Source organism: Physella acuta, unplaced genomic scaffold, assembly GCF_028476545.2.
Source record: "Physella acuta isolate Inbredline_101_S28 unplaced genomic scaffold, ASM2847654v3 ptg001086l, whole genome shotgun sequence".
Taxonomy (NCBI): domain Eukaryota; kingdom Metazoa; phylum Mollusca; class Gastropoda; family Physidae; genus Physella; species Physella acuta.
The window spans coordinates 250,197-272,741 of NW_026732603.1; the positions used below are offsets into that span (position 1 = coordinate 250,197).

The 22,545-nt window shown below is 45.7% G+C and overlaps 1 protein-coding gene across 1 annotated transcript in view; it reads right to left on the reverse strand.

Annotated features, from left to right (window-relative positions):
• LOC131955608 (WD repeat-containing protein on Y chromosome) overlaps positions 1-22,301 on the reverse strand; it is a gene marked incomplete at its 5' end in the record, with an annotated part of 35,983 nt that extends 13,682 nt beyond the window's left edge. The window contains 13 exon segments of the mRNA XM_059319787.1: positions 2,277-2,404; positions 3,237-3,366; positions 4,194-4,312; positions 11,519-11,614; positions 12,403-12,508; positions 13,006-13,100; positions 13,438-13,553; positions 14,234-14,328; positions 15,112-15,254; positions 16,866-16,963; positions 17,690-17,859; positions 18,760-18,973; positions 22,145-22,301. Of these exon segments, the coding sequence (XP_059175770.1) occupies positions 2,277-2,404; positions 3,237-3,366; positions 4,194-4,312; positions 11,519-11,614; positions 12,403-12,508; positions 13,006-13,100; positions 13,438-13,553; positions 14,234-14,328; positions 15,112-15,254; positions 16,866-16,963; positions 17,690-17,859; positions 18,760-18,973; positions 22,145-22,301 (1,667 nt within the window).
• Positions 22,302-22,545: the final 244 nt, after the last annotated feature.

Sequence of the window (22,545 nt, forward strand, 5' to 3'; positions counted from 1 at the left end):
AATTTTGAACACCAAATGAAAACGAAAGGTTTTGCAAATGTACATAATGAATATTTACATGATGTCATGTATTTGATTATATAAAAAAAAATTGCAAAGGATGACAGTAAAAGGGGTGAAGGTCAAATGAAAGTGTCAGAAGTCTGGGTGTGGAGGGGAAAGGAAATTTTTCAGAGAGGGTCAATGGGACAGTGAAGCATTTTCTATGTAGGGAAACAACTTAAGTTGACTAGTTGAAATGGTGTTGTAGTGGTCGCATTGAGTTTTCAAAAGGTTGTAGTGTGAAAGATGAGGGGAAAGAGACAAGATTTAGAACTTTAAATAAGTTCTGGATATTGATGTTGCGGTGGGTGGTGGGGTCGTTGGAACAGTTAAAGGGATTGTGGGGTTATCATGTCTGGGGGTAAAGTGGATAGAGGGGGAGAGAGGAGGGGGTAGATTTTTTTTTTATTTTTTATTTTTATTAATTCAATTGTTTTAAACATTTAAATCAGTAATAATAATATATTTGATAGATTTTACATAGCATCAAAGACATGAACAATGAACATCAACTGCATATATAATAATCAAAGGGGAAAAATAAAATGGCATAAGAACTAGATTAAAATAAGGTGTGCAAACTAGGTTTCTCTTCACTGCTTAGTTTAGTGTGCTGCGGAGTCAAAAGTTCACACTGTAGCCACCCAAGGACAGAAATAGAAACGACTGTGGGAGAAGTGTCTCTGTAATCACGTACTGATCTATCATTCCGAAACTTTCCATGACATAAAATTGACCCTTGGCAATGAGGGCACGCTACGTTGAAATGTCCGCCAGTCCGGTTGAGTGGGGGGGGGGGGGGGGGGGGGGGAGTGTGTGTGTGTGTTTGGGGGGGGGGGGTTGAGGTGGGTATCTCTTTCTACCATTCAGATTGTGCATTTTAAAACCCGGGAAACAGAAGACTGTCCTAATGTTAATTTACTTGGGGGCTGATCGAGTGATGTTTGGCTGTCTAAATTAAAATTAATACTTTATTTATTTCTTTCCTGTATATTCCTTTTTTTTTTTTTTTCTCAGTTAAGTGAGAGTTCCCAGTCTATGTCTTAGCTTTGCTTGAAATATTTCTTTTAACTCGATGTCCGTGTATTTTGTGAAAAAATATCTGACTTTATTCCTAATTTGCCATATAGTCGATCTATAAATAGCCATTGCTACTAGTCTGTTTTCGTCTTCTGTTCTTTGTCTAGTCGTGTTAATTAAATTAAGTGTGATTGCTTTATTTGTTGTGGCTGTTTGGTTGGTGGTGTTTAATATTTTCGCAAGTGTTTGCTTTGTTTTCTGTACTAATATACAATCTAAATAAATGTGTTTCTCAGTTTCTTGTATATTTTGTTTACACGTTTGACATGTTATTTTAACATTTTGATTTGACTTTGTATTTCGTGAAACTGGAGTTGTGTTAAAAATCAGTCTGTATGCTATTTCCCTTTCTTTTGGTGTAATGCGTTTATTATGAAGGTTTCTAAATGTATCTTTAATGTCTATTATATTGTGTTCCCTGGCCCAACTAATTCTCGTGTATAAGGGTGTCGCTTGTTGTTTGATTAGGATGTCGTATATTTTTTTTGTGTCTTCCCCAATAATGCTTTTGTTTCCTTGGAATGTTGCTAGCGTTTCTTTATAAAAGCTGCCTATGTCATTTCCCCCATAGTGTGGTGTTATGATGTTTAATTTTAAAATGCTCTTTATGTTTAACCCAATGTAGTATTGTGCTAATGGATGATAATGTGGTTCTATCCTTATTCTATCCAGGTGTTTTAATCGGAAGGTGTTTATTTTAGTTTGAATGTCGTGTAGCCCTATACCTCCATTTAATTTATTTTGTATTAAGGTTTTGTGGCTAATGTTTCTAATCGTATTTTTGAAAATGAACTCTCTAATGTGCTTGTTTGTTTTTTTAATAAATTAGTTGGGTATTGTAGAGTTCGTTTTTTTTTTAAATACTAAAATGGTAATTACCAATAACAAAAAGAACATTGCAGTAAACGAAATTTTATTTTGTTTATTTTCTTCAACACCCTAAGGTCAAAAACTTACTGTAAAGGACTTATATTTTTAGTATTTTTAGAAATTATGGGATTTATTAATTTTAAATTATCCGTATTTAACAACATATATAATATGATACATTAAAAATAATTCTAGAGCTATAGTGTTTATAAATCCTCATTTCCCCTTATAAGCACCGAAACTATAATGGGAAAAAATTTTGGAAGGTGTAAGAGTTATCTTACTTGCAGTAGGACTCAGTCGTCTCCCTTGACCAGACTATGATGCTGCCGTCGTAGGCTGATGATGCGATGAGGTTGGGTTCGAGGATACACAAGGACAGGCAGTCGTCGTTGTGTTTCTGTTGCCAGGACTGGGGGAGAATGTCCACAAAAAATGTCGTATTACCGTCTGGTTTCCTTCGTGTAATGGTGTATAAGCTTTAGGTTTACTTACGTTTTCGCCAAGTAACAAGAAATATAGTGGCGCTTTGAAAGCCTACAACGAGTTTCAACTTTATGATGATTAATTGAACCCCTTCACTCAATAAGGCTGGTAAGTAGGTCACCAACCAGTTCTACGGCTCAATAAAACCTGCATGAGCCATAGAACTGGTTGTGACCTACTTACCAGCCCTATAGTCTCACTTTGTTGATAAAAAATGTAAAGATTCCTCTTTAGACCTAGATATCCATTGGCTAAATGGATCGCTTTCACGTTTCTTGACCTCGGTATATATAGGGAAATTGTGGTCAGCATTATGCTCAGCCGCATTTACTTTCCCACTTATGGCTTGAACCCGGATACGAACTCGAGACTTTCGGGTTAGCAGTCTAGCGCTCTACCACTAGGCCAAGACATTCCATTCTCCTGTTTGATGGCCTAATGAATAACCCGTTACCGTGTCACCTTTTTATGCCTCCACTACCATTTAACCATCTCACCTCTGATGGCCTCATAGATAACACGCTACGGTCTCACCTTCTTAATGGCCTCCTGTACGTGTTACGAAAGTCTCACTACGGTCTCACCTTCTTAATGGCATCCTGTACGTGTAACGAAAGTCTCACTACGGTCTCACCTTTTTAATGGCCTACTGAATCACCCACTAGGCCCACCTTTTTAATGGCCTGCTGTACCCTTCACCCAAGTCTCACTACGGTCTCACCTTCTTAATGGCCTCCCGAATCACCCCCTAGACCCACCTTTTTAATGGCCTCCTCCCCCTTGAAGTCACTGAAGATGTTGATGATCTTACTCCAGCCGGTGACGTAGATCTGGTTCTTGGCCATGGCGATGCTCGTGATCTTCTGACAGTTGCTCATGTCCAGAACCCTAGGTGAAGGTCACACAACACAGAACATAGAGCCGGACAACATGGAGTGTAGGAGAGGGTCACACAACACAGAACATAGAGTAGGACAACATTGAGTGTAGGAGAAGGTCACACAACACAGAACATAGAGTGGGACAACATGGAGTGTAGGAGAAGGTCACACAACACAGAACTTAAAGCCGGACGACATGGGGAGATTCCTTAGACAACACATTATTATCGAGTGGGCTGGGACTGTTTCTTAGAAACAACAACAAAGGAAAGTAACAAACTCGTCTACTTGCAACTAGTGGCCGGCCATGAATTCTTCTAAACACATTGCGTTAAGTTGTGAGTAGTAGTGTAATCACAGGTTTAATGTTAGCGTCAAATTTACTTTAGGGCTGTTATAACTGGGGTTAAGATTTGGGTTAAGGATGGGTAATCAAGTTATGAGTTTGTTTGTAGTTAGTTTTTACAGAATATTCCAGTATTCTTTAAACACAAAGAACATAGACTTCGACCTCTAAACCTGGTATAGAATATAAACCGTGACCTAACTCTGTTTTCAACATACACTGTGACTTCTAATCTTGATACATAACTTACACCATAACCTCTGACCCTTGCATAGAACATACACTCTGACCTCTTTCCCTGGCATAAAACATAGTCCCTGACCCGTGTATAGAACATAACCCCCGACCTCTAACATAGACCCTGACCCATGTATAGAACATAAACCCTTGACCTCTGACCCTGGCATAGACCATAAACCTTGACATCTAACATAGACCCTGACCTCTAACACAGACCCTGACCCATGACCCTACTAGAAACCCCTGACCTGAGAACGACGCCGACACAAAAGTTCCAGATTTTGATGACACCCTCAGCCGCTGTACACAGGCGCTTCTTGTTCTCTGTCAGGGCGATACACTCGATTTCCACAGGTACGACACGACCCTGGGGATGTAGGGGGCGTTAGTTGGTGGGTGGTGGGCTTTAGTGGGTGGGTGGTGGGCTTTAGTGGGTGGGCGGTGGGCTTTAGTGGGTGGGTGGTGGGCTTTAGTGGGTGGGTGGTGGGCTTTAGTGGGCTGGGCCATACACTCGATCTCCACAGGCACAACACGACCCTAGGGATGTAGGGGGCGTTAGTAGGTGGGTGGTGGGCTTTAGTGGGCTGGGCGATACACTCGATCTCTACAGCCACAACACGACACTGGGGATGTAGGGGGCTTTAGTAGGTGGGTGGTGGGCTTTAGTGGGCTGGGCGATACACTCGATCTCCACAGGCACAACACGACCATGTGGATGTAGGGGGCGTTAGTAGGTGGGTGGTGGGCTTTAGTGGGCTTGGCGATACACTCGATCTCCACAGGCACGACACGACCCTGGGGATGTAGGGGGCGTTAGTAGGTGGGTGGTGGGCTTTAGTGGGTGGGTGGTGGGCTTTAGTGGGTGGGCGGTGGGCTTTAGTGGGTGGGTGGTGGGCGTTAGTGGGTGGGTGGTGGGCTTTAGTGGGCTGGGCGATACACTCGATCTCCACAGACACAACACGACCCTAGGGATGTAGGGGGCGTTAGTAGGTGGGTGGTGGGCTTTAGTGGGTGGGTGGTGTGCTTTAGTGGGTGGGTGGTGGGCGTTAATGGGTGGGTGGTGGGCTTTAGTAGGTGGGTGCTGGGCTTTAGTGGGTGGGTGGTGGACTTTAGTGGGCTGGGCGATACACTCGATCTCTACAGCCACAACACGACACTGGGGATGTAGGGGGCTTTAGTAGGTGGGTGGTGGGCTTTAGTGGGCTGGGCGATACACTCGATCTCTACAGCCACAACACGACACTGGGGATGTAGGGGGCTTTAGTAGGTGGGTGGTGGGCTTTAGTGGGCTGGGCGATACACTCGATCTCCACAGGCACAACACGACCATGGGGATGTAGGGGGCGTTAGTAGGTGGGTGGTGGGCTTTAGTGGGCTTGGCGATACACTTGATCTCTACAGGCACAACACGACCCTGGGGATGTAGGGGGCTTTAGTAGGTGGGTGGTGGGCTTTAGTAGGCTGGGCGATACACTCGATCTCCACAGGCACAACACGACCCTGGGGATGTAGGGGGCTTTAGTAGGTGGGTGGTGGGCTTTAGTGGGCTGGGCGATACACTCGATCTCCACAGGCACAACACGACCCTGGGGATGTAGGGGGCTTTAGTAGGTGGTGGGCTTTAGTGGGCTGGGCGATACACTCGATCTCCACAGGCACAACACGACCCTGGGGATGTAGGGGGCGTTAGTAGGTGGTTGGTGGTTGGTGGGCTTTAGTGGGCTGGGTGGTGGGCTTTAGTGGGCTGGGCGATACACTCGATCTCCACAGGTACGACACGACCCTGGGGATGTAAGAGGCGTTAGCAGGTGGGATTGGTGGTGGGCTTTAGTGGGCTGGGTGATGGGCTTTAGAGGGCTGGGCGATACACTCGATCTCCACAGGCACAACACGACCCTGGGGATGTAGGGGGCGTTAGTAGGTGGGTGGTGGGCTTTAGCGGGCTGGGCGATACACTCGATCTCCACAGGCACGACACGACCCTGGGGATGTAGGGGGCGTTAGTAGGTGGGTGGTGGGCTTTAGTGGGTGGGTGGTGGGCTTTAGTGGGTGGGCGGTGGGCTTTAGTGGGTGGGTGGTGGGCGTTAGTGGGTGGGTGGTGGGCTTTAGTGGGCTGGGCGATACAATCGATCTCCACAGGCACAACACGACCCTAGGGATGTAGGGGGCGTTAGTAGGTGGGTGGTGGGCTTTAGTGGGTGGGTGTTGTGCTTTAGTGGGTGGGTGGTGGGCGTTAATGGGTGGGTGGTGGGCTTTAGTAGGTGGGTGCTGGGCTTTAGTGGGTGGGTGGTGGGCTTTAGTGGGCTGGGCGATACACTCGATCTCCACAGGCACAACACGACCATGGGGATGTAGGGGGCGTTAGTAGGTGGGTGGTGGGCTTTAGTGGGCTTGGCGATACACTTGATCTCTACAGGCACAACACGACCCTGGGGATGTAGGGGGCTTTAGTAGGTGGGTGGTGGGCTTTAGTAGGCTGGGCGATACACTCGATCTCCACAGGCACAACACGACCCTGGGGATGTAGGGGGCTTTAGTAGGTGGGTGGTGGGCTTTAGTGGGCTGGGCGATACACTCGATCTCCACAGGCACAACACGACCCTGGGGATGTAGGGGGCTTTAGTAGGTGGGTGGGCTTTAGTGGGCTGGGCGATACACTCGATCTCCACAGGCACAACACGACCCTGGGGATGTAGGGGGCGTTAGTAGGTGGTTGGTGGGTGGTGGGCTTTAGTGGGCTGGGTGGTGGGCTTTAGTGGGCTGGGCGATACACTCGATCTCCACAGGTACGACACGACCCTGGGGATGTAAGAGGCGTTAGCAGGTGGGATTGGTGGTGGGCTTTAGTGGGCTGGGTGGTGGGCTTTAGAGGGCTGGGCGATACACTCGATCTCCACAGGCACAACACGACCCTGGGGATGTAGGGGGCGTTAGTAGGTGGGTGGTGGGCTTTAGCGGGCTGGGCGATACACTCGATCTCCACAGGCACGACACGACCCTGGGGATGTAGGGGGCGTTAGTAGGTGGGTGGTGGGCTTTAGTGGGCTGGGTGGTGGGCTTTAGTGGGTGGGCGGTGGGCTTTAGTGGGTGGGTGGTGGGCGTTAGTGGGTGGGTGGTGGGCTTTAGTGGGCTGGGCGATACACTCGATCTCCACAGGCACAACACGACCCTAGGGATGTAGGGGGCGTTAGTAGGTGGGTGGTGGGCTTTAGTGGGTGGGTGGTGTGCTTTAGTGGGTGGGTGGTGGGCGTTAATGGGTGGGTGGTGGGCTTTAGTAGGTGGGTGCTGGGCTTTAGTGGGTGGGTGGTGGGCTTTAGTGGGCTGGGCGATACACTCGATCTCCACAGGCACAACACGACCATGGGGATGTAGGGGGCGTTAGTAGGTGGGTGGTGGGCTTTAGTGGGCTTGGCGATACACTTGATCTCTACAGGCACAACACGACCCTGGGGATGTAGGGGGCTTTAGTAGGTGGGTGGTGGGCTTTAGTAGGCTGGGCGATACACTCGATCTCCACAGGCACAACACGACCCTGGGGATGTAGGGGGCTTTAGTAGGTGGGTGGTGGGCTTTAGTGGGCTGGGCGATACACTCGATCTCCACAGGCACAACACGACCCTGGGGATGTAGGGGGCTTTAGTAGGTGGGTGGTGGGCTTTAGTGGGCTGGGCGATACACTCGATCTCCACAGGCACAACACGACCCTGGGGATGTAGGGGGCGTTAGTAGGTGGTTGGTGGGTGGTGGGCTTTAGTGGGCTGGGTGGTGGGCTTTAGTGGGCTGGGCGATACACTCGATCTCCACAGGTACGACACGACCCTGGGGATGTAAGAGGCGTTAGCAGGTGGGATTGGTGGTGGGCTTTAGTGGGTAGGGTGGTGGGCTTTAGAGGGCTGGGCGATACACTCGATCTCCACAGGCACAACACGACCCTGGGGATGTAGGGGGCGTTAGTAGGTGGGCGGTGGGCTTAAGTGGGTGGGTGGGTGATGGGTGGTTGGCTTTAGTGGGTGGGTGGTGGGCTTTAGTGGGTGGGCGGTGGGCTTTAGTGGGTGGGTGGTGGGCGTTAGTGGGTGGGTGGTGGGCTTTAGTGGGCTGGGCGATACACTCGATCTCCACAGGCACAACACGACCCTAGGGATGTAGGGGGCGTTAGTAGGTGGGTGGTGGGCTTTAGTGGGTGGGTGGTGTGCTTTAGTGGGTGGGTGGTGGGCGTTAATGGGTGGGTGGTGGGCTTTAGTAGGTGGGTGCTGGGCTTTAGTGGGTGGGTGGTGGACTTTAGTGGGCTGGGCGATACACTCGATCTCTACAGCCACAACACGACACTGGGGATGTGGGGGGCTTTAGTAGGTGGGTGGTGGGCTTTAGTGGGCTGGGCGATACACTCGATCTCCACAGGCACAACACGACCATGGGGATGTAGGGGGCGTTAGTAGGTGGGTGGTGGGCTTTAGTGGGCTTGGCGATACACTTGATCTCTACAGGCACAACACGACCCTGGGGATGTAGGGGGCTTTAGTAGGTGGGTGGTGGGCTTTAGTAGGCTGGGCGATACACTCGATCTCTACAGGCACAACACGACCCTGGGGATGTAGGGGGCTTTAGTAGGTGGGTGGTGGGCTTTAGTGGGCTGGGCGATACACTCGATCTCCACAGGCACAACACGACCCTGGGGATGTAGGGGGCTTTAGTAGGTGGGTGGGCTTTAGTGGGCTGGGCGATACACTCGATCTCCACAGGCACAACACGACCCTGGGGATGTAGGGGGCGTTAGTAGGTGGTTGGTGGGTGGTGGGCTTTAGTGGGCTGGGTGGTGGGCTTTAGTGGGCTGGGCGATACACTCGATCTCCACAGGTACGACACGACCCTGGGGATGTAAGAGGCGTTAGCAGGTGGGATTGGTGGTGGGCTTTAGTGGGCTGGGTGGTGGGCTTTAGAGGGCTGGGCGATACACTCGATCTCCACAGGCACAACACGACCCTGGGGATGTAGGGGGCGTTAGTAGGTGGGCGGTGGGCTTAAGTGGGTGGGTGGGTGATGGGTGGTTGGCTTTAGTGGGCTGGGCGATACACTCGATCTCCATTGGCACAACACGACCCTGGGGATGTAGGGGGCGTTAGTAGGTGGGTGGTGGGAGGTGGGCTTTAGTGGGCTGGTTGGTGGGCTTTAGTGGGCTGGGCGATACACTCGATCTCCACAGGCACAACACGACCATGGGGATGTAGGGGGCGTTAGTAGGTGGGCGGTGGGCTTTAGTGGGTGGTGGGTGGTGGGCTTTAGCGGGCTGGGCGATACACTCGATCTCTTCATGCACAACACGACCCTGGGGATGTAGGGGGCGTTAGTAGGTGGGTGGGCTTTAGTGGGCTGGGCGATACACTCGATCTCCACAGGCACAACACGACCCTGGGGATGTAGGGGGCGTTAGTAGGTGGTTGGTGGGTGGTGGGCTTTAGTGGGCTGGGTGGTGGGCTTTAGTGGGCTGGGCGATACACTCGATCTCCACAGGTACGACACGACCCTGGGGATGAAAGAGGCGTTAGCAGGTGGGATTGGTGGTGGGCTTTAGTGGGCTGGGTGGTGGGCTTTAGAGGGCTGGGCGATACACTCGATCTCCACAGGCACAACACGACCCTGGGGATGTAGGGGGCGTTAGTAGGTGGGCGGTGGGCTTAAGTGGGTGGGTGGGTGATGGGTGGTTGGCTTTAGTGGGTGGGTGGTGGGCTTTAGTGGGTGGGCGGTGGGCTTTAGTGGGTGGGTGGTGGGCGTTAGTGGGTGGGTGGTGGGCTTTAGTGGGCTGGGCGATACACTCGATCTCCACAGGCACAACACGACCCTAGGGATGTAGGGGGCGTTAGTAGGTGGGTGGTGGGCTTTAGTGGGTGGGTGGTGTGCTTTAGTGGGTGGGTGGTGGGCGTTAATGGGTGGGTGGTGGGCTTTAGTAGGTGGGTGCTGGGCTTTAGTGGGTGGGTGGTGGACTTTAGTGGGCTGGGCGATACACTCGATCTCTACAGCCACAACACGACACTGGGGATGTGGGGGGCTTTAGTAGGTGGGTGGTGGGCTTTAGTGGGCTGGGCGATACACTCGATCTCCACAGGCACAACACGACCATGGGGATGTAGGGGGCGTTAGTAGGTGGGTGGTGGGCTTTAGTGGGCTTGGCGATACACTTGATCTCTACAGGCACAACACGACCCTGGGGATGTAGGGGGCTTTAGTAGGTGGGTGGTGGGCTTTAGTAGGCTGGGCGATACACTCGATCTCTACAGGCACAACACGACCCTGGGGATGTAGGGGGCTTTAGTAGGTGGGTGGTGGGCTTTAGTGGGCTGGGCGATACACTCGATCTCCACAGGCACAACACGACCCTGGGGATGTAGGGGGCTTTAGTAGGTGGGTGGGCTTTAGTGGGCTGGGCGATACACTCGATCTCCACAGGCACAACACGACCCTGGGGATGTAGGGGGCGTTAGTAGGTGGTTGGTGGGTGGTGGGCTTTAGTGGGCTGGGTGGTGGGCTTTAGTGGGCTGGGCGATACACTCGATCTCCACAGGTACGACACGACCCTGGGGATGTAAGAGGCGTTAGCAGGTGGGATTGGTGGTGGGCTTTAGTGGGCTGGGTGGTGGGCTTTAGAGGGCTGGGCGATACACTCGATCTCCACAGGCACAACACGACCCTGGGGATGTAGGGGGCGTTAGTAGGTGGGCGGTGGGCTTAAGTGGGTGGGTGGGTGATGGGTGGTTGGCTTTAGTGGGCTGGGCGATACACTCGATCTCCATTGGCACAACACGACCCTGGGGATGTAGGGGGCGTTAGTAGGTGGGTGGTGGGAGGTGGGCTTTAGTGGGCTGGTTGGTGGGCTTTAGTGGGCTGGGCGATACACTCGATCTCCACAGGCACAACACGACCATGGGGATGTAGGGGGCGTTAGTAGGTGGGCGGTGGGCTTTAGTGGGTGGTGGGTGGTGGGCTTTAGCGGGCTGGGCGATACACTCGATCTCTTCATGCACAACACGACCCTGGGGATGTAGGGGGCGTTAGTAGGTGGGTGGTGGGCTTAAGTGGGTGGGTGGTGGGCGGTGGGCTTTAGTGGGCTGGGCGATACACTCGATCTCTACAGGTACAAACACGACCCTGGGGATGTAGGGGGCGTTAGTAAGTGGGCGGTGGGCTTTAGTTGGGGGGTGGTGGGCTTTTGTGGTTGGGTGGTGGGCGTTAGTGGGTGGGCACGATTCGACCCTGGGGATGTAGGGGGCGTTTGTAAGGTTTGATTGAGAACTCACAATAACAAAATCGATATTCTGACAAAACCCGATGTCTTGTAATTAAATTAGTCTGAATATATAAATTTTTTTTAAACGGTAATCAAAATATTTTACTAAACCGTAGAGTAAGCTTACCGTCAAACATTATAAATGAAAAGTGTGATGGGTACTTGTATTAATATTTAATTGGAAAATCAAGTGATTAACATGGTTGCCGCCCTTTATAAGCTTTTGTTGAATAACGTTATGAACTAGCCATCATGTTGGATAAGGGGAAAGGGGTGATAACAGGTGAAGCTTACCTGTGCTTTCTTGCTGTGGGCCATTCCGAACTGCATGACACGGGTGCCGGTGATTATGTCCCAGACACGCACCATTGACCCCCGGCACACGCTGACCTATAGGTGAGACAACAGGTGACACAGTGACACAACAGGTGACACAACAGGTGACACGTCAGGTGATACAGCAGGTGACACGACACGTGATACAACAGGTGACACAACAGGTGACACAACAGGTGACACAACAGGTGACACGTCAGGTGATACAGCAGGTGACACGACAGGTGACACAACAGGTGACACAACAGGTGACACAATAGGTGACACGTCAGGTGATACAGCAGGTGACACGACAGGTGACACGACAGGTGACACAACAGGTGACACGACACTTGATACAACAGGTGACACAACAGGTGACACAACAGGTGACAAGACAGGTGGCACGACAGGTGACACAACAGGTAACACAATAGGTGACACAACATGTGAAAACAACAGGTGATGTGTAGGTATGGTATGTCAAACAGTAAACCTCACGTATGGCGTCACATGACGAGATGTGTGGACAGGATGCAATAGATGGAGAGGAAATGGCAATGGAGTGGTCACACGCTTAGGAAGGACTCTGGTGTCCAAATATAATCTGTCCATGTCTTCCTGCGTCCAAATGTCATCTAAGTTCGTGTCCTGCGTCCAAATGTCATCTAAGTTCGTGTCCTGCGTCCAAATGTCAACTAAGTTCGTGTCCTCCTGCGTCCAAATGTCATCTAAGTTCGTGTCCTCCTGCGTCCAAATGTCATCTAAGTTCGTGTCCTCCTGCGTCCAAATGTCATCTGTTCGTGTCCTGCGTCCTAATGTCATCTAACTTCGTGTCCTCCATGATACAAATGTCAACTCACCACTTGCTCAAAGACTGGCGAGTACAAGGCTCCAACCAGCTTGTGGTCATGTGACCTGACCTCCACGCTCAACCCCTCCAGGGTACACCTCTTCAGTACACACAACCTGGGGAGATTAATTTGTTTAATTAACTTAATTAGTTTTAATAAATTACCCAGGGTGCACCACTTCAGCACACATGAACTGGTAAGATTTTTTTTCTAATTAATTAGTTTTAGAAAAATGATGGATGTATATGAAGAACAAACTACAAGGCAACAGTTGCTTGATTTAGAAGTTTTCTCTCCTAGAAAAGTGGCTGTCCCACTTATCGAGCCTCGGGTCTACTGCCGTTCAGCAACCACGAGCTTTACCGACCCGACCACTTCGACTAGAGTAGAAGGTATGGCAATATGGAAAAACAATGTCCAGAAAAGATATTGTGTAGACATTCTCGAAAAAATTATGGCATTTTAAAAGAATACACTTTGAGTTTTATCAAATTTTGGTGATAGTGTTTTGTGCAGGTATGTGGCGATACGGTGAATTGTTGTATAAGGGAGGTAAGGGACAGGAAATGCAGTAGATAGTACTGTTGTGTAGGTCACAAGACACACACTAACCCGTAAGATCCCATGAGGCACATTTTCCTGTGGCTGTTGAGGTAGATGGAGTAGATGAAGTGGTTCCCCATCCTCACTGCTTGCCCAGGTACACGCTGCAAGGTACACAAACATCATCAACCAAAATTACAAACACCATCAACCATCACAACAAACACCATCAACCATCATATTAAAGTACCATCAACCGTCACAACAAACACCATCAACCATCATCACAAACACCATTAACCATCATTACAAACACCATCAACCAACATTACAAACACCAATAACCATCATCAAAAACACCATCAACATTATCACAAACACCATCAACCATCATTTCGAACATTATCAACCATCATATCAAAGCGCCATCATCCGCCATCACAAGTACCATCAACCATCATCCCAAACAAACCCAATCTTTAATGGAAGAGACCCACCCACCATAACGACAGCTTGGGAAGATAAATTGAATATCATGACGGATCTGGACAAGTCCACACTGATGCAGTAGTTCTCAATCTCGTTAATCTTGATGTGGGAAACTGGACGGATGTGACCTGTGTGATAGACAAAACACCAGGCTAAACGGTTCTCACTCTAAAACAATAGGCTCAACGGTACTCTAAAACAACAGGCTAAACGGTACTCACTCTAAAACAATAGGCTCAACGGTACTCTAAAACACCAGGCTAAACGGTACTCGCTCTAAAACAATAGGCTCAACGGTACTCTAAAACATCAGGCTAAACGGTTCTCACTCTAAAACAATAGGCTCAACGGTACTCTAAAACACCAGGCTAAACGGTACTCACTCTTAAAACACCAGGCTAACAAGTACTCACCTTTTACAAAATCACTTTTTGATCGTGTATATCATGTCATTGAAAAATAACGGTACCATGTATGCACAATAACTTATTGTTGATTTCTTTTCGATATCTTCGTAAGCATTGTTTTTAGTTATAAGCATTTTTAAGCACTGCTTTTTTTTTTTATTTTTAAAGCTTATCTAGTAATTTGATACTGTTTTCTTTAAAATTGTGTTTAGTTCATTATGTAATGACCCATGACCTATTGTTAACATTGGTAGCTTAACCTGTATTGTTACATTTATTGACCCCTGGCTTAATATTAAACTAGGCAGCTTGAACCGTGATGTTACATTTATTGACCCTGTCTTAATATTAAAGTAGGTAGCTTGACCCGTATTGTTACATCTAATGACCCCGGCACTGACCTTCCATCATGGCGACGACCTTCTGCGGCATGTATGGGTTGTAGAGCCAAACGTTGCAGTCGATGCCAGCCGCAGCCAGCACGTTCAGCTCATAGCTGGGGGGGGGGGAGGGGACGAGAGGTGGGGCAGTTAAATTATTCGTTATGTGTAATGGGGGCTACATATGGAGATGGACAGCAAACATTTAAAAAAAATAGACTGCTGTGAACGTGGACAGATCGAAGTCCGCAAGATTAAACCCTAGTTGCCTATAATCAAAATATAAGAATCAGATATGATTAAGCCCTAATCCTCTATGATTAGGCCCTAGTTACCTAAAATCAAAACACAAGAATCCTCAAAGAATAAACCCTAATTACCTAAAATCAAAACACAAGAATCCTCTATGATTAAGCCCTAATCCTCTATGATTTAGCCCTAATCCTCTATGATTAAGCCCTAATCCTCTATGATTAAGCCCTAATCCTCTTTGATTAAGCCCTAGGTACCTAAAATAAAAACACAAGAATCCTCTATGATTAAGCCCTAATCCTCTATGATTAAGCCCTAATCCCCTATGATTAAGCCCTAGTTACCTAAAATCAAAACACAAGAATCCTCTATGATTGAGCCCTAATCCTTTATGATTAAGCCCTAATCCTCTATGATTAAGCCCTAATCCCCTATGATTAAGCCCTAGTTACCTAAAATCAAAACACAAGAATCCTCTATGATTAAGCCCTAATCCCCTATGATTAAGCCCTAGTTACCTAAAATCAAAACACAAGAATCCTCTACGATTAAGCCATAATCCTTTATGATTAAGCCCTAATCCACTATGATTAAGCCCTAATCCTCTATGATTAAGCCCTACTCCTCTATGATTAAGCTCTAGTTACCTAAAATCAAAACACAAGAATCCTCTTAAGACGTGAAAGTAACTTGGCTTTTTCTTGGAAGGTTCGACATGGCTCATATACAAAGCCGTGGCGTCATCCTTACAGCATGAGACGAAAGAGGTAGCTTGGGGTATGTACTTTACCTGCAAATACAGGTGGGATTATGAGATTAAGGTGTGGGGTATGTACTTTACCTGTAAATAAAGGTGGGGTTATAGGATCAAGGTGTGGGGTATGTATACCTGCAAATATGGGTGGGATTATAGGATCAAGGTGTGGGGTTTGTAGTTTACCTGCAAATACAGAAGGGATTATAGGATTAAGGTGTGTGGTATGTACTTTACCTGCAAATACAGGTGGGATTATGAGATTAAGGTGTGGGGTATGTACTTTACCTGTAAATAAAGGTGGGGTTATAGGATCAAGGTGTGGGGTATGTATACCTGCAAATATAGGTGGGATTATAGGATCAAGGTGTGGGGTTTGTAGTTTACCTGCAAATACAGAAGGGATTATAGGATTAAGGTGTGTGGTATGTACTTTACCTGCAAATACAGGTGGGATTATAGGATCAAGGTGTGGGGTATGTACTTTACCTGCAAATAAAGGTGGGATTATAAGATACAGGTGTGGGGTAAGTACTTTACCTGCATACATGTGTGTCAAGTAACTCAAAATTAGGGGAATGTACTTAACGTACAATAAGATAGTTGTATACTTTCAAGGTCCGTGGGGTATGTTCTTAACCTACAATCTATCTATATATATAATTCTCTTCTTCGAGCCGTTAGAAAACAAGCTGCAAACGCTCTCCCTACCTCCCCACCCCTACATGGTTTTAGTGAGCTGTGTTCACTCTAAATGTTTACAAGCAGAGCCAACGATTTTAAACGTAGGGGGGGGGAGGAGGGGGGGGGGGTTATGGTCCTTAACGAGCTACTTATAGTGTTTTAAAGAAATATTTTCAGTGTCAGCGTTGGTACTGTCGAATTCACAAATTATGAATTATTGAAAATTAGAAACAACTAAATAGCGGCGTATGTTATGCCGCGGGCCGGCTCGTATATATAATTCTCTTCTGGGATCAGTTAGAAAACAAGCTGCAAGCGCGCCTTTGCAGTCCCCTCTCTTCCTCTCTATCACTATCACTACCACCCCCACCCCCACCCCCACATGATCTGGTGAGCGGTGTTCACTCTGTTTACATTTTACAATCACAGAGACGGGTTTGGTGACGGCTATTAGGGGCAGATAATTTAGTTTGAAACGATTTTAAAACTTAGAGGAGGTAACTAAGAGGAGGCTGCTTTCACGTGGGAGGGGGGGGGGGTAGTGTTTTTAAGCAAATATTTTCAATGGCAGCATTGGTACTGTCGAATTCACAAATTATAAATTACTGAAAAGTAGAAAAAAAACAACTAAATAGCGGCGTATGATACGCAGCGGGTCGGCTCGTTAAAGATATTTGTATAAGTTCAAGCACATACAGGGGTTTATTAACTCCGGGGTTTAGATTGGTGTCATTTTAAACTACAGGTGTGTTTATAAATCCGAAAGTTGTATATTGCCTTGATATATGTTTGTTTATAAGCTCAAGTCGTGTTGTGTATATTAACTTGTTTTGTTTATAACTCATTGGTGTATCTCTCTTCAAGAAAACAATCATCTATTCTTGTAATAAGTTATTCAAGTATAAATGTTTGAATGAAACCGGTAACTTACACCATAAATTAGACACAATAGAATCAACTGACCTCTTTAACCCAGTCTTTGTGGATCTGATTGAAGGATCGAAAGGTCACACCGTCATATGCGCCTCTGGCTAGCTCAGGGTACGTTATATCGGAACAGCCTAGGACATAATTTTTTTTTTTAAGTTTTAAATCTGTTTGTCTTATAAAGCTGGACGTCTGTTTACACATAATAGGGCTGGTAAGTAGGTCACCAACCAATTCTATAGCTCATGCAGGATTTATCGAGCCGTTGGTGACCTACTTACCAGCCCTATTGTGGCAGAATGATGAAAAAAATAATAAAGAAATTACTTCAGGTAAAATTTTGATATTGTTTACGAATGTTGCTCGAAGTTCATTCAAACTTGTGTTTAAGAAATTATAATTAATATAGCTGAGGTATTTTGCTTAATGAGAGATATATTGAAATTTGCAATTTGAAATCTTCTTTGTGATTGGGTGGTTTTAAAAAATGTCGGTGTCATGGAAGAATGGAAGAAGCGAGCCATACATCCGTGGTGGAAAGTAAATAGATCAAATAGGGCTGGTAAGTAGGTCACCACCCAGTTCTATGGCTCATGCAGGTTTTATTGAGCCGTAGAACTGGTTGGTGACCTACTTACCAGCCCTATTCCAGGCAGCATCAAAGTGTTGATATGGTGTGGATAACTGTATGGTGATGGTGTGGTGTGGGTAACTATTTGGTATAGGTGATGGTGTGGTGTGGTGTAGGTGGCCGGGTGGTGTGGGGGATTGTGTGGTGTAGGACTTTTATGTTTAACAGGAGAATTTGCTGTAGCCGACTAAGTGTGCTGCATACGGCAGTGAGAAACCCAATCTCTCACCTTCACGTACAGGTATCCCAAACATGGGCAGACGCTGAGACAACTCGAACTCGATCATCCTGACAGAACCTGACGTGTCACCCCACAAGATGACGGCAATCTGCTCCGTGGCAAGCCCCGCCCAGTAGCCCAGACACGTGACACAGTGGGGCAGTTTCCTTAGCCAGTATCTGTCAACAGATATATACAATGTATATATATATATATATATATATATACATATATATATATATATATGTATATATATATATATATATATATATATATATATATATATATATATATATATATATATATATATATAGATATAGATATATATATATATATATACATACATACATATATATATATATGTATATATATATATATATACATATATATATATATATATATATATATATATATATATATATATATATATATATATATATATATATATGTATAATGTAGGCCAATTTATTTATTTATTTATTTATTAATGTGAGATATCTGTAGGTAAATAATACTTGGATGTTATGAATTGTAAGTGTAACATAAAGTATGTTAAAATATCATAGGTACGCTTTTTCCTGAACCAGCATCAGCTCTCTCTACTGTCTAACTAGTGTTATTGAAGGAAAATCTTGGTGAATATCAGAGGCGTAGCGAGGGGGGGGGTGCGGGTACATATGTCCCCGGGCGCCGACATTAGGGGACGCCAAAATGGGTTGGAAAAACAAATTAAAATCTTATTTTAGCTGCAGTTTTGCATTATAAATATAGAAAAGTTTTATGGGTGGGGGTGCAAATCGAAAGTCTCAGTGAGGAGGGGTGCAAATTAAAAATTGAAAGGTTTGCTCCCGATGGAGGCGACAAATTGAAAGTTTGTCCCCGGGCGCCGGGAAGGGTCGCTACGCCTCTGGTCAATATTCACTTCATTTAAAGCTGATTTTGTGTTTTCTACATTAAGAACTAAAACTGATTTTTTTTTAAAAAATGCATTGCTGTGTAAAAATTTAAAAAAATAAAATTCTACAAGCAAAACGACAGTTGGAATAATTAAAAGAAATCGGGACGAGAAGATGACCTACTTTCTGGACCAGCCGGCCCGGGTGTAGTCGTAGAAGATGAGGTCCCGGCCGGTGGTGGCGATGCAGATGAAGCCGTTGTGGTACATGCAGACCATGTCGATGTACCAGCACGTGTCCAGCTGGCTCTTGGGCACCAGGTTGTTGTAGTTGAGCAACTTCATCCGGGTGGACCACACGGACATCAGGCCCTCGCGACTCAGCACCATGTATTTACCTGATGGAGAGAATGGTTTAATGCGGTGATCGATTTTTAAAAAATTCAGGGGAAGTAACTCTTGATGTCTTAAGAAGTATAGTTAATTTATTTGTTACTTCCCTTAGATAAAAATCTCGGCGTTGTCTTTGTACAGTTTGTTGTCAAGATATCCTAGCTACGGTTTCTTCTGTATCGACTATTGCTTTTGTTGAAACCTTATAAAAGGTCCTACATAATATTCTATAAGAAGAACTGTAGTAACCAGATCTCCAAAGTTAGCAGAGTTTCTTCCAGGCAATTATTCGAAGAAAGTCTACCGCACCCCCCCTCCCCCTCCCCCCCGAACAAAATGGAATTTTTCTAGAAAATATACACTTTTAACAGTGTCCGTCCCCACCCCCCCCCCCCCCCCCCAAAAAAAAATTCAAGTGCACCAGAGTCTGGCAGAAACACTGAAGGTTAGTATAGGTTAGGTCTATTCTAGAATTTAGCCACTGTATCGTAGTTTGACTAGCTTGTGTGTTTTGTGTTTAGAATAGACTGTGTTAGGTGTAGATATTAAAACGTTTTTCTTAACTCAGCTTCGCGTTTGTTTGGTTGTTTGGTTGTTTGGATGTTTGTTGTTAAAATTGACATCGAAAATTAGCCCACTTCTGATTGCTCTAGAGACCTGAAATTTGGCATGCATGCTACTTTCGCCTAACAATTTCAGATGCAATCATAAAAACTAGCAATTAGTGACCGTAATTAGCTTAATTTAATTACGCCCCAAGGACCATAAAATTGAGGACATGATTTCTAAAGATACCGACAAGACTGGAGGCCTATTGGCACAGTTACTTCGGCCCCAATCGATGTGAGCGCGCTGGCCGTGATCGTATAGTGGTTAGTACTTCGCGTTGTGGCCGCGACAACCCAGGTTCGAATCCTGGTCGCTCAAGATTTTTAGTCCGTGTATTTATAAACACTTTTTTAAAAAACCACGTTTTTCATGTGTAGCAACGGACTAAAAAGGATAAAATAAAATACTTAAAAAAAACGTTTTAATAAAATACTTAAAAAAAACCTTTTTAAAAAACCACGTTTTTCTTGTGGACTAAAAAGTAGAAAATAACTATTTACATACATTTGATGACAAAAAACGTGGGTACGTTCACCATCAAATTTCCCGCCCCATCTGCCCGACCCACGTTTTTTGTCATCAAATGTATGTAAATAGTTATTTTCTACTTTTTAGTCCACAAGAAAAACGTGGTTTTTTAAAAAGGTTTTTTTAAGTATTTTATTTTCTCCTTTTTAGTCCGTTGCTACACATGAAAAACGTGGTTTTTAAAAAAAGTTTTTTATATAGTTTATTTTCTACTTTATCCAATGACTTGATTAAGTATGACTTGACTAAGTGTTTATAAATACACGGACTAAAAATCTTGAGCGACCAGGATTCGAACCTGGGTTGTCGCGGCCACAATGCGAAGTACTAACCACTATACGATCACGGCCAGCGCGCTCACATCGATTGGGGCCGAAGTAACTGTGTCAATAGGCCTTCAGTCTTGTCGGTATCTTTAGAAATCATGTCCTCAATTTTATGGTCCTTAGGGCGTAATTAAATTAAGCTAATTACGGTCTCTAATTGCTAGTTTTTATGATTGCATCTGAAATTGTTAGGCGAAAGTAGCCTGCATGCCAAATTTCAGATCTATAGAGCAATCAGAAGTGGGCTAATTTTCGATGTCAATTTTAACAACAAACACATCCACAAACGCGAAGCTGAGTTAATAAAAACGTGTTAAAAAACCACGTTTTTTATGTGTAGCAACGGACTAAAAAGGAGAACGGACACGGTAACACATTGTTAACGGTGACACGGTTGGTACGCTGGGCATGCTAAAATACACATAAACACGTTTTTCCTTAACTCAGCTTCGCGTTTATTTGTTTGTTTATGGGAGATTTGATCACGTGATTCGTGAGTAGATCTCCACGCCAGCAACGTAAATTACACCCTTTCTCTGTTTAAAGCGTATCGGTCGCTCAAGATTTTTTTAGTCCGTGTATTTAAAAACACTTAGTCAAGTCATACTTAATCAAGTGATTAGATAAAGTAGAAAATAAACTATATTAAAAACTTTTTAAAAACCACGTTTTTCATGTGTAGCAACGGACTAAAAAGGAGAAAATAAAATACTTAAAAAAAACTTTAAAAAAAAACACGTTTTTCTTGTGGACTAAAAAGTAGAAAATAACTATTTACATACATTTGATGACAAAAAACGTGGGTCGGGCAGATGGGTCGGGAAATTTGATGGTGAACGTACCCACGTTTTTTGTCATCAAATGTCATCAAATGTTTGTTGTTAAAATTGACATCGAAAATTAGCCCACTTCTGATTGCTCTAGAGACCTGAAATTTGGCATGCATGCTACTTTCGCCTAACAATTTCAGATGCAATCATAAAAACTAGCAATTAGTGACCGTAATTAGCTTAATTTAATTACGCCCCAAGGACCATAAAATTGAGGACATGATTTCTAAAGATACCGACAAGACTGAAGACCTATTGACACAGTTACTTCGGCCCCAATCGATGTGAACGCGCTGGCCGTGATCGTATAGTTGTTAGTACTTCGCGTTGTGGCCGCGACAACCCAGGTTCGAATCCTGGTCGCTCAAGATTTTTAGTCCGTGTATTTATAAACACTTTTTTAAAAACCACGTTTTTCATGTGTAGCAACGGACTAAAAAGGAGAAAATAAAATACTTAAAAAATTTTTTTTAAAAAACCACGTTTTTCTTGTGGACTAAAAAGTAGAAAATAACTATTTACATACATTTGATGACAAAAAACGTGGGTCGGGCAGATGGGTCGGGAAATTTGATGGTGAACGTACCCACGTTTTTTGTCATCAAATGTATGTAAATAGTTATTTTCTACTTTTTAGTCCACAAGAAAAACGTGGTTTTTTAAAAAGTTTTTTTTAAGTATTTTATTATTCAATGATTTTAGTCTTCGTTTTCATTCAGTCTTGTGTTTGTAACCCGTTTGTGGTTGTTTGTCTTGTATGTTGCGCGACGCATCGGATCACCCGTAAGGTGTTCACAACAAAAAAAAAACCTTTAGAAAATATCAAATAAAATGTCGCTGTAATAAAATTGTCAAATGATATTTGTGGCAGTTGGGAACTAACCGAAGCTCCAGTCGACAAATTTGCTGATGGGGTCGACGGTTGGCATAAAGTTGATTTTCAGGATAGGCTCCCTGTGGCTGTGTTTGACTTGCATGACTTCCGGTCCAAAGGGCATCTCGTCCATAGTGGCCATCATAGACATGCGCTTGTTGTGTTCCTGGGTTAATGCAGGGGGGGATGGTTAGGGCGGGGGTGGGATGGTTAGGGCGGGGGTGGGATGGTTAGGGCAGGGGTGGGATGGTTAGGGCAGGGGTGGGATGGTTAGGGCAGGGGTGGGATAGTTAGGGCACGGGTGGGACAGTTAGGGCAAGGGTGGGATGGTTAGGGCGGGGGTGGGATGGTTAGGGCAGGGGTGGGATGGTTAGGGCAGGGGTGGGATGGTTAGGGCGGGGTGGGATGGT